This window comes from Pseudopodoces humilis, chromosome 10, assembly GCF_049639895.1.
Source record: "Pseudopodoces humilis isolate 2021_Gansu_Grassland_sample_001 chromosome 10, ASM4963989v1, whole genome shotgun sequence".
Classification (NCBI taxonomy): domain Eukaryota; kingdom Metazoa; phylum Chordata; class Aves; order Passeriformes; family Paridae; genus Pseudopodoces; species Pseudopodoces humilis.
Genome location: NC_142209.1, coordinates 11,060,702 through 11,074,061, shown reverse-complemented (window position 1 = coordinate 11,074,061; position 13,360 = coordinate 11,060,702). Strand labels below are relative to the sequence as shown.

The 13,360-nt window shown below is 37.8% G+C and overlaps 1 protein-coding gene across 7 annotated transcripts in view; it reads left to right on the top strand.

Annotated features, from left to right (window-relative positions):
• The window catches only part of NTNG1 (netrin G1), a 153,682-nt gene that overhangs the window by 119,531 nt on the left and 20,791 nt on the right, over positions 1-13,360 (top strand). For 3 of the 7 annotated variants that reach the window (XM_088060598.1, XM_088060599.1, XM_088060603.1), the window contains exons 6-7: positions 1,557-1,724; positions 6,964-7,101. The exons of 3 other annotated variants lie outside the window; for them this stretch is intronic. In XM_088060598.1, coding sequence (XP_087916724.1) covers positions 1,557-1,724; positions 6,964-7,101 — 306 coding nt within the window. The remainder of the gene's footprint in view (positions 1-1,556; positions 1,725-6,963; positions 7,102-13,360) is intronic. One more of the 7 variants, XM_088060600.1, reaches the window with a different exon arrangement.

Sequence of the window (13,360 nt, the reverse complement as noted above, 5' to 3'; positions counted from 1 at the left end):
TATAGTATATGATGGATGCCCTATGCCAACAGTCAGGGGGATGATCAGGTGCCCCAGCATAATCAGGAGCATACCAGAGGAAAGGCAGCCACAGGGGACTTGGCCTATGTCATATATGGAAACATTTTACACCCTCTGCTACAGCTTTATCTAATTACAAGATAACTTCAAGACCTCAAAGGCCTTCCAAGTCACTGCACCCAGTGCTCCATTATTGCAGGAAATGTACTGTAATTTATTCTACCAGTTAATAAACTACATCTCTAAAGCATCACTGTGTTTTACCACAAATGAAAAGTGTTTAAGAACCTCACTGCCCCAAAGCCTAGACATCATCTTCTAATTTCCAGCTGAAAATTTTCAGTAGCCAGTTAACACCCATTTGTTCTTGTGCCAGTATTGTCCATTTGCATGGCAGAAGGCTTAGCTCCTTAATGTATTTATAGCCCGGTGATACCTTCTATCATCAGTTTCCTAGACTAAACAAGCAAAAATTTTCCTAGTCTTCACTTTTTAAATAAACTACTTCTCTCATCATCCTAGTAATCTTTCCTGCATTCGTTCTGGGCTCATAATCCCAAGAGCTGAGTGATCAGGCTTACACAAGTGTTCTACACAAAGCAGAGCTGTGTCTTCTATAATGTTATTGATACATTTCTGATTTCTTCTTTGTTCTGCATAAAGCCAAACATTGCTTGTGATTAAAGACTAAAAGGCATACTTTTAGCATTCTATATTTAATGAAGGGGTTTTTTAAAGTGGCTGTCATGCCAACTTCATTTCAAATGTCTGCAGTAAGCATGCTTTCTAGTCAGTACAAATTTCAGAATTTTCATAATCTTTCCTGGCCCAACTATTCTTCATCTTAGAATTCAAAAAATGGTTAATGCTTACCTCAAAAGTACAGTGGATGTAGTTCTCCAATAACTGTCTTCCTTCCTTTTCTTCACTGTTAATTGTTTCAGGAGGTGTTGGCCAAAATTGTCAAACTAGAGATTTGTTTTGCCATGAAATGAAACACTCTGGTTCTCAAGGTGCCTAGCAGTTATAGCACCCCAAGTTCAATAGCATTTCTGAACACTTGCCATTTCTGTCAGAGAAAAAAACCTTTTATTTTACTTACACTTGCAGATTTAATCATAATTAAGTTTGACAATTTTGTCCACTGAATTTAATATTGTTAATATGAGGAGGTTTTTCCCCAGGTCTTGATTTATACTCATCTCAAATGCGCAAAAATATGTGCATTTCTCTCTGCGGAAACTGAGCCTCCAGTAACCCTGAAAGGTTTACAACTGCAAATGCTTCAGTTCCATCAGGTCTGCCAACAGCTAACCTCCGACGTCATGCCATGGTTGTCGGGTCACGCTAACCTGCCTGAAACCAGCTCCACTTCCATTGCAGATAAACATCTGCTGCTGTCCATGTTACATTGATTAACATGTATGTGCCATTCATTCATACTTCTGCTCATGGTTCATTTTTACTAAGCATGTAATGTGCTATTACTCTGCTGCTGTATACACTTTGTATACATTTCTGTTCTTCCTTGAAAGACTGTGAATGCTTCGGGCACTCCAACCGGTGCAGTTACATCGAGCTGCTCAATACGGTCATTTGCGTGAGCTGTAAGCACAACACTAGAGGTCAGCACTGCGAGTTATGCAGGCTGGGCTACTTCAGAAATGCTTCTGCAGAGCTGGACGATGAAAATGTGTGCATAGGTCAGTCCCGGGATAACTGCGCCTTTTCTTCTGTGCCTTTTCAGCTCCTGGCAGCTGCTAGGGACCACTGCTGCTTACTTGCCACTTCAGCCAGAATGAGCTTTTTCAATGGATCAGAACATCTGTGTAGACTTCTCACCTCATTTCTATTGCCCTGGTAGCCCCAAGGAGGCATTTTGAGTCCATAAATGATGATGAACCTCTCTGGCCTTGGTGGACTTTCCCCAGAAGCCCCTGAGACACTGGATGTGCTGTCCTTACACAGGAGGGAGCCACACGGGGGTTGCACGTGAAAATTAAGGGGGTGAATCTTAAATATCTGTTCCCAATTTGACTTTTGCAATTACTAGTATGGACTCTTGAATACTTGCCTGGAGACCTACAATAGTTGCCAGCTGCATCAAGAGGACATGGGAAGGGATCTCTATCAACCCCTTTTATTTATTAAGTTTAACAAAAACATGTTACAGCAAATTCTGCTCCCAGACACAGGGTTGTAAATGCAATGTTACCTCCCCTCTACTTAGAGGAGGAACTGAAATGATGCCCATGAGGCTAGGAACAGAATTTGTCAAATCAGTGTGACATGATGTCAGTTTAGAAAAGAGATTCCTAGGTGAAAACTTCTTTAGAACAAGCATCTGCTATAAATATTCAAACTGCAGAATTAGAGAAAATGTCAGAACATAATAAGAAAAGCATATTAGGAAAAAAAATTAAGATCTTTATCACCCTAGAAGAATATGCATTGTTCTCATGTCACCACAGACAGTATAGAGCAAAGTGAGGACACTTTAGGTGAAGCCTTAACATAGTCATTAAAGGAAGCCTTGTACAATGGTCAGTAATTAACAGATAGCCACTAAAGAAAGACACTGTTCTAATAACAAACAGAGGTGAAGAACTTAATTATATAATGTTTCTTATAGACATAAGCATCAGTAGGACCTGTTCTGGATTTTCATTGTGATTTTTTTCTCTCCATCTTCCAGGAAGCAGAATAGTTAGGAGTTACTGTAAAACCAAAATAGACTACAGGTGAATAAATTATATTTTAATACATTTATAATCCATTGCCGAGATTCAAGCCAGAAACTATGTAGGTGGCTATTATTTGAGTTTGTAACTTGACAGATTTACGTTTTTATCTTGCGATAAACACACAGATCCATCCATGCACTGCATTTCATGTGTCCTTCTTTTAACTTTGCTTGGCAATGCATTCAGGAAATGCGTGATCTCCTTTGCCAGTAATTAGTCACAGCTAATAAGAACTTCAGTAGGCAAGTCATGATTTTGTATGACTGTGCTGAGGAGATTAACACAATCAAATGTTCTTGGAAAAAACTACTGTCCCACATATTTATTTGATGTAGATGACAGACATCATTGGTATGACATCAGGACTGTATAATTTCAGCTGCCTAAACAGGCCTAATGAATATGACTCTAAATTGCTCTGTTTGGAATTTTTCATCAGTTCATTCAGTATGTTGTTTTCCTATATACACTGAAATGCTAAGACAGCAGCTGTAGCTACATAAGACAAGGAAGTTAGTAAACAAAAAGCCAAAAATAAGTAATTTTAAAATTAATTTATGAGTTATATATTTAAAATGTTATGGTAAGACAACTGTGCACTTTGAAATTGCCAAGACACTGAGGAAATAAATTTTTTAAATCTTCTATTTAGCTAGAGTTGGGGGAAAAAAAAAAGGCAATGTGAAACATTTGCTGACATTCCACTAAGCCCTTTTCAGAATACAGAGAAGTTTGCTCTTAAAGTGCTGTCTTGATCTGGGGCTCCTAATATTTAATTGGGCAAAATGTGGAGAGTATTTTCACCTGTGAGGGAGTTGATGTATTCACCACCCTTCTAGGTCAAGCACAGTCTTGCTCTATTGGAAACGCTCATTTCTCTTTTCTCCAAGGTTAAAAGCAGTGTTCTGTGGTTTAACTACAAGTGAAATGTTGGCATGAACATTTTGATAAGCAAATTTCCAGTGATATGTGCAAATCTTATTCCCGTATGAAAGTCATTTTATCAGGCTAATTCTTTCCTCTTCAGTCATATATGTAGAAAGGTAACAATTGTTTGGATAAGCTAGTTTAATGGCAGCTAATAGGGCTTTGGGTCTGATTTATCAAAAACTGCTTCACAGTTTTCAGAAATACATATGGTAAGTACATGAATAACAAATCTGTGAATCTTAGCTGATGCTAAATTAATGGAGCAAATGTAAAATGTTTAAATTTTAAGACTAAAGAATTCAAGTACTGGGAAGGTTTTTACCAGTGAGCCAAATGCAATGTATTATACAGTGGGCTTAAATCTAAATTCTTGATGCCCTTAATTTCTTTAGAAGCAAAATAGATTTTATTTCCTAAAATGAAATATCAAAAATTTATGGATTTGTACATTAACCGCAAAATTACCTGAAATGGGCAACTGCAGTTTCAGAATAAATCAAGGTATTCCGAAGTTAAAAATTATTCATTCGGTGTAAAAAAGAATTTAACAGCTTGAAGAGGTTTTTATTTCTTGATAAAGCCCTAGTCACTTTCAGTGAATGCACACACTGACAAGCAAGAATAGCATGGAAACCACCAAGTAGACCCAGAGTAATAAAACATGGCCTTTGCCTCACAGTATAAATAGTGAACTGGTGATTCCTGTCACACTTTCAACAAAGCCACCCTTGCAGTCAGTTCGGCTTAAGCCTCAGTTAACACCAGAAGCCCTTATGACAAGTGGTTAAGTGAACCCTGGGGTTGTCCTGCAGCCACTATCAGCCCAGACTGATAAGCAGCAAGCCTGCAAGCCTCAGCCCATTTCCCCACCTCCTTTTTGATTTACTTTCATCGTGTTTTTGTTTGAAGCATCATATTGACAGAGTGAACCCCAGTGAACAGATTACAGTTTCTGTTATCTTCCTTTCCTTACAAATAGTTTCCACACGAAGGTTAGGACAAAAATTCTTTCTTGGTTCAGATCTGCAGGGACTTTTTCCCCCATCCTGGAACCTGTGTGTGGTTTGCTTATTAGGGTGATCTGTGAGTGTTAGTTTAGTGTTATTTAGTGCCCTGTTGTTGTCAGGGCATTGGAGATACTTACTGCCTCCTTGTGGCACAGTGAAATTGTGACCTTTGAGATTCTTAATGTCTTAAGACATTAATTCTTAATATCTTAAGTATTTGGCAGGCCTTGGGAAGTGTTCCACAGCCTGTGATACTGTAGGTCACTGTTGGACAGTGACCCTGGATATTCTGTGGGCCTCTGTAGGTTATGTTACTGTGGTATCAACTGGGAAAGATGGAAGCTAGAATCAGTCTATTGGGTGTTCTGACTGGATCTATTAATTTTGCAAAAGACCCTGGCTTAGAGCTTTGTTTCTATTTACTTTCCCTTCAATAGCATGATATGGCCTGGAACTTCCCACGTGCTTATGTGATAGAAGTGAGTAGGAAAGATTTCACTGGTTCAGGGTCTTGTTCTCTGGAAAACATAACATAACATCCAATATCACAGGCTATACATTTCTTTCACAAATACTTGTTTAAATTACTGTAGCTCCATTATGTATAACAAAGCTATTTTTAAGAATTCTTTTTAAGAATTTTAATTTTTTAAGAATTGGGCCCTCTGTTTTTAATGTAATTATAAGCTTTTGTCTTTCAAGGTTTTCTATAAATACTCTTCAAGCAAATTTTTCTTCCTGCATACAGAATGTATCTCAAGTCTATGCCTGTTTACATAAGCATGTGATAAATCTGATTAACATTAGAATTCCCAGCTTTTCAAATGGCATGCACTTTGCTATAATACTCAGCCTTGCACAGTATTTTTGGCATGTCAGTTTTCCACTTCATTAATGAATGTTGCCAGTTAATTGACTCTATTATTATTGTGGAACCCTTTTGCCAAAGGTAACTATTCTTCTTCAGCATCCCAAATGTTCAAAGTGCCATCTGTAATTTATAGTTAATAAACAGTGAGACAACAGATGACAAATGTCTTTCTGGTAATTTTTTTTCCTGTTAGTTTTTTCATTGGAGATATATATATAGACATATGTAACTTCCCAGTCCATCTCCATTTTTTTCATTTATGATACCACTGAGATTTAACCTAATGCAAGGGAATAGTAGTATCAAAGTACTCCTATATGTATGATTCACAGACATATAAATCCAGACTCCCAGAAGATTGCCCCAAATCAGGAAGCAGCAGAGATCAGATGCTTCCAAAAGGTGTCTGTGGTCTCAGTTAACAGTGAAGTTACTCTGGGTCTACATGGGTCTACATACAAATAAGATAATCCTTCATTGGAAAACAAAAAAAAAAAATCTAAATAACCAAAGTGAAGAACAGGAGTGCCAAAAATGAGCTCTGTGAGCTCCTTGCCATTGTTCAGCTGGCTGAAAGCTAAACACAGATATTGTAATCACATGAAAGAAAAGGGCTGTGAATGAACAACACAGAAAGTGTTGTGGGAGGAAATGTGTTACCCTACTTATTCTTTAATTAGCTGAACACATGTGAAAAATATACAGCAGGGAATGAGCCTCACTGCATTTTCCATCTGCACGCTGGGAGGTGAGAGAAATTAAAATGGCTGCATAAAGCCCGTTCTTAAAGGTTTTGCATTACATTAGTGCTCACCTCAAGCTTTTCATTGCAGAATATGCAAAAGGTTTATAAATGTCACTGATAAATACAATCTCATCGATTTAATGGCAAATATTCACATAAATTATTATACTGCTCAAACCTATAAAGGAAGACTATCTTGGAAATAAGTAAAGTGCATTTATATAGCACTGTAAAGATATCCAGCACTTCTGAAAATATTGAATAATACAGATAAGCCTATTTTAATAAAGTGAAACATTCACCCTGATGGCACTTGGATATATCCATACTATACAAAGCTTTTCTAATGTTCATTAAATTGCCAAAAATATTCTTGCCAAAGAGAATCTGTAATGATCACCCTCAAAGACCGTGGTATCTCCTGCCTTTATATCTACTCTTTCTCTTTGCATCATAAAATGTCTCTTCCTGAAATGACATGTGCAAACAAATATATGGACATGTAGTAATTATATTCACTACTCTAGATATCCTTAATAGACAGTCTTCCTTTAGCACTGGAAATGCACCCTTTATTGGTATTGAATGAATTATCTCCACATGTAGACCTGAATCCAGTGTGTATGTGTTGTCTTGTTTCTGCAGACTGTTATTGTAACCCTTTTGGTTCAGTCCATGATCGCTGTAATGACAGAGGATTTTGTGAGTGTAAGGAGGGAGCATCAGGGCCTAAATGTGATAAATGTCTGCCGGGATATATCTGGCACAGCTTGGGCTGTCAACGTAAGTAACTCTGAGAGTCGCCCCTCTCCTGCAGCTCCGCTGCCTCTCGTCCGTGTGCTGTCATGTGGCAATTCTTGGGAGCAGAGAACGAGCAAAAGCTCTGGGCTGTACCAGTGCCATAATGCCTGAACCTTGGGAGACTCCCAGCTGAGGGCACTGACTGTGCCATCCAGTTCATTCAATACACTTTCAGTGTCCTCTTCCTCTCCCACTAACACCCGGAGGAGCTCCCGCTGACATAAGTAAATACAAGCGTCTTGGCAACTGTGAAGTTTTGTATACTAGATCATCAGCATATTGCTTCCAAATTCAGAATTCCTTAAAAAAGAAAGAAGGTGATTTCTCTGCACGTTCTTTTTTTTTTCTGTCCTAAACTTCAACTTCTTGACTAAGTTAATTATGCTTTCATACCTTTGAACTATCCCTGGACAATAACTGCAAAACCTAGCTTGGTACCTGTAATAATTAGTGAAAACTAGATGAAAGATAATGGTTGGAAAAAAATGGAAGTATACTTAACATCCTTAAAAATAAGAGCTGAAATTTTCATTAAGTGATGCTAAAACACATGTTTCAATGCTTAGTTATATATTTTGCTTCTCTTCTGGTTAACAGGTCTTGTAAACAAGTGAGTAGAAATATCACTTCAGTATATACAGGATTAGGCTTTTACTGCAAATTTTATTTGTAGTAAATTCTTAAGATTTATTCTTTATAGCAGTTTTGATTATCTACTTACAGAAGCTCTGGAGTGTCCTCTCACATTTTTCTTTCACCTTCTCTCGCTGCCTCTCTGCATTCTTAAACACATACATTAAAGACAAATTTCTACAAGAGCTTGCTTTTGGTTCTTATGACTGAGAAGCACAAGAAAATGTAATTACTGACACTAATTACACAAATATTATAAAATTGGTCAATAGCCATACAAATGCCCTAAATACTCAAAACCAAATGTAAATCTTATATAATAAATCTTGGGAAAAAAAAAAAAAAAAAGGCAATAATGCTAGAGGATTACTGCTGCTTCTCCAAGTGATGAGTACCTCTGAATCAGAAAAGCTGGACTTGTGACAACTCAACAAATTATATCTGGAAAGAAAACCAATAAATAATTTCAGGAACTATTGTGATAATTAACCAATTAGCATTAAAGATAGTATACAAAGAGAAAAGAAGCTTGCATGAGCAGCACTGTTCAGTGCAACCTGAAAAAACTGGACTTCCTCAGATTCTACCAGCTAGTTCCTGCTTGTATTTAGTAGGGCATCTAAACCATACTTTTCACATGTGGTTGTTGACTGTGTTCTCATTTTCCAGCTGCTTCTAATTGAGTTATGATTCACAAAATTATTGGGCAGTTAGAGCTGGAGCAGAAAGCAAGTGAAGTGATGTTTCAAGTTTCAAAGTTCTCTATTACTGATTCTTCACCAAATCAGATCCTAGTTACCTCCCAAACAACGCACTCAGAAATAAGAGGTCTCCCTCTGCCTTGCACCCCATATGCAGAAGAAGGTTATCACCACCTTGTACCTTATCCTAGATACTGGCAAAATAACCACTGGAATTTGTGAAGGAATTGGAAATATTGCAGTGACCCAAACTACAAGGGAAAAAGAACTGAAAACGGAAATCAGTAGGGTTCTCTGCACAGAATTTGAATCAAGAAAACACTATGTCCATACAGTGGGTTTAAAAAAGATATTAAGTAGCTGAGATACTAAACAAAAGCTGCTCAACAAGAGTGTGAGCAAATTTTACAGTAATATATATACACCAGTTCGTCAAAGCAATTGCTTATTAATTTCAGTTTTTCCTATCTTTTCAGGTTTGGACATTATAAGACAAATAATGTTCTTTTAATGAGTAGGTTTTTGAGCCCAGCATATAACAAGTTTGATTTTAGCTGAATCAAGAGTATTTGTAAAACCTTTGGACAGTTTCTGGAAATGCAAGCTAGTGCCTTTATATTTGCTGACAAAACTAATTGAGTTTCCCTCTCTATGTAGTAATTTTCTGAATAAATCTCAGTCTGATTATGTAACTGTCAGATATTCTCCAAGTTTGAACAAATTATCTGATCAGAAGAAAAACAACTAGATGTGGTTGTCAGTTTTATGGAACAGACATCAAATTGTCATGTTTTACCAACCACACACTGATTTAAATCTCATTTCAAGTCTTATAATGGAGGAACAGAATTCCAATTAATTTCATTTTGTACTGTGTCAGTTTTAGCTTTGTTATTTTCCCATTGAATTCTAAACAAATGACCAGGCAAGAAAGCAGACCCCAATATACAAGAAAAATAAGAACTCATTCTGTTTCCTTGGCAAAGCTCAAAAAGATTATTTGTCTGGAAACGTAGCATGTGGTTTTGATCTGCTTTTCCCTAAGCCTGTGCTGTACAGGAACATAGATATGCAAAGATATTTGCATACTCACTCACTCAACAGACCAATATGTGCTTATTTACTTTTTGTTATACGTAGGCTATTGGCATTATTAAGAAATTCTATTCTTATGGAGCTTTGTTGCTAAAACCCTTGACCTAGGGCACACAGAAGCTTGACCTATAAATAAACAATTTAAATCTCTACCATAGCTAGTTTAATTACATGAACGATTCTATAACAAAATAGTGTCATAATTTTATATATTAGTAAACCTATTAGGGGAAAAACAACACAAAAGCCGAGCTGTGTTTTCTAAGGCCCACGATGTATTATTTGATAAATTACAGTTTGGAGTCTACTTTGTACCACACAAACTAGAAGTCACAGAAGCTATTATCCCCAGAACTATTTATGTAGGTACCTCACTCTTAGTGATTTAATCTAAACCCTCTGAGGATCCAGGCAGAGCACTCCTTGCTTGGCGTCTCTGTGCACACCGAGGTCAGATGCAATTTTAGACTTTGCCTCCCAGATAAAAAGCACTGTGATAGCAGCTGTTATCTTCTTGCATTCAGGGTTTGTGCTGCAGAGACGCCGCGGTCAGCGGGGTCTGGTTGGTACAGGAAGGTTTGCTGCTCTCAGAAGAAGAAGCACAATAGATGTGGCTGTGCCTGGCGCAGCTTCTGAGCCCTCCCCAGAACCCCTGCGGCCGCAGGCGTTGGGCGTGCGGGGAGCGTGCTGCGCTCAGCGGGGCCTCCCTGCCACATACCCACAATGGATTTCTCACCAGCAGGATCAAAGCACAGGGAATGAATTCAGAACAGAACAGTTTGGTCCGGAAATCCTTTTAGAACTTCTGGAACATGAGAAATTACATAGCATAGCGTATATTTGATTTTTCTATTTTATAGAAATGGAACGATTTCCTTTAAAAATAAACATTAAAACAGAACTAAAAGCTCCAAACCTGGCAAGAAATTTAACCTGCAACTACAGTTGGTTTGGGCCACTTTTAAACTGAACATAGTGTTTTTTGATAAAAGGAACCTGTATCAAAAGGCAAAAACATTTAAACACAGCCAAAATATTAAGTAGGAGCATTCCCTTGATTTTCTACATGTACTGCTCATAGTCTTACATCTTCTGCATTTCTTGGCCATGACATTTCAGGTGACTAAAGTCCATTACATACATACAGAAGCATTTTAAAGTAACATCTTTTAATTTCACTCACAGTAGCATTGATTCCAAAACCAGCTGCATATTTATCCAATCAGACAAAGGAAAAGTGACTCTTTTGCCAATATCAGTTTGGCAGCACAGCTTGAATTTTCATTAGGCATGTTACTCATGGGGGAAAAGGTGAGGGAAGGTTCAATGATTAATAATATTATTCTCTATCTCCCTTCATACAAAGACCAAGTAAACACATTGAACCCACAGCACTACAAAGGCCTAGAGTGACCGAGAATTAGGAATGGTAGCTGGCCCCCCATAGCAAATCAGTGTTTTAAATCATCTTGGTTCAGTGGTGCTAATCTTAAACAATTAGCAAATGAGTTTACAGCCAGATGCCTTATGTCAAGGTCTGAACAATCTATCTCATTTTACCCTTTTTTGTTCATTTAAATAGAAGTAGGCAAAGGATTGCACTCTTACATTCAATGCTCAGTTGCTCAGTGCTTGTTCCTGTCTTCCAGACTAAACTTGTATTACTCTGCAGCCTGTCAGATAATTCATATTCTATCACAGCGTGCATTTAACTTATTATATGATTACTTAAATATGAGCTTTTTTGGGATGGATTTTATCATGCGTTACAAATGTTAGAAGCTGGGGCATTTGATCAAAATCATCATGCAGAATATATTGCCAAAGAAAATCAAACTTGAAATTGTAAACTTGGAACTTATATTAACATTTGCTTTTGGAAGACTGGGTTTACCATTCAGCGAGAAAAGAGGAAAAGACATATACCACCTAATTCTTTAAAAATCTTTTTTCAAAAAAATACACCCTGCACTTCTTTCTAGACAGATTAAATACATATAAATGCAATTGTCTCCCCAGTGAAGGTTAGTGATCTTTTACATTTTTGCACACAGATGTATCCAATACTTATACATTGAACTTGTGCCTAGACAAAAAAAAAAAATAATAAATAGAAATTCAGAATCAAGGTGCTCTGCTTTCCAGTTCACCATTGCAACTGCCTGTGTGGGGAGCCATAGAAGAGTCACGTATATATTTTTAATGTCTTCTTACCAATAGCAGTTTTAATGCTATTTGCTGGTCAGGATAAAGTGGGACTCCCCTTTGCACAGGTGCTGTATCTACTTTCAGTTCTGATGAGGTTTGGTGCCAAGGCTGGTACTAATAAGCACACTGCCACACTTGGACCTGAAAGGAAGTAACATATAAAAAGAATTTATTGAAAAGATAAAGTTCTGCTGGGGCTGAACAATGTTGTCCTCAGGGAACAGTCATCTGCCCTGGTCTTTATTTACAAAATACTGCTTTCAAAATACCTATTTTACATGATTATTATGCAGACTAAAGAAACTGTGTGTGTGTGTGTGTGTGTGTGTACAGGGCTTTGCATCCAAGAGGAACAGACTCTCCTTCAAATGCTCCAAATTTAAACCCAGAATAATTCTCTTTACATTAATCCAGAATCCAACTGCTGCAATTCACAGCAAAGTATGGTTTACAGATGTAAGAGAAGCAAGGCAAGAATACAAACAAAATTACAGCATTATCAGACCTGATCCTCAGATGATGCCAAACACTGGTTCTGCTTGCCTCAGGGGAAGCATGCTGGTGACCTATAAGGTGTAATGCCATCCTGATTTCCTTTTAAAACTAGGGTCTTTTAAACCCGAGAAATAACAATGCAAATGTGCTTATTAACGCATTCCTTCCAAAATACACAACCCATAGAATAATCATACACGTACTGGGATACATAGAAAGTTGTTCAGCAAAGTATGAATATCATGGAATGTTATTATTTTTTAATGAGATGCTAGATTTGAAGGAGAAAAGGAAGGTTGATCTCTCTCTGGGGAGAAGATGTTTTAGTCAGAGTAAACATGTCAGAACACAAACACTGTATATTAACAGAAATGATTGAGACACTGCTCCTCTATGAAGAACACAGAGGAGATGAAAACCTAAGATACTCTCTCTGAGAGTTATACAGATCTGCGTAATTCCTGTAGCATGTCTAGACTGGAGACCACATGTTAATCTTCTTTCAGCACTGCTGCCTACAAAGTGTATGGGATATTGTGGAAATGGGAGAACCTGCAGAAGCAAGAGACTAGAGGGGTATTGGGGAGAGCTCAAGGAAGTTACCTCGGTGTCTTTGTGCTGGAAGGCCTCTGTGAACAGGATGGGGTTCACAAATAGGTAATATCTGTGTGCGAAAAAAACCAACTAAAATAACAGGTAAATAAAATCAAGCAGAGAGTGAGGCTCAAAAGAGGGGACTAGTTAGCATAGTTTCCATGTTATTGAGAGGCACCAGGTTCCTGACAGACTGCAGCTCTTCAGGAGATTTACTCTGATAACCTGGTGATCAGGAATTGCTTTCTCCAAAGCAAAAAGAAATGGTTCAGTAGCAACATTTATACACCCGACCTTTAACAGAACAATTTTTCCCCAGCAAGGTGAGGGATTGGATTGGAGCAAAGAGGTTGTTCTCCTCTTGATCTTGCCCAAGTGTCAGCTTCAAAGCTGCTATTTCATGGCTGTCCACACTGCTCTAATTGCAAGTGCTGCAATCCCTCTTCTCCCAGTTCCCCACTATTTAGTCCCACACCCCTAGCAATCTCTCAGGCACTTGTTTGACCTTTCACTGA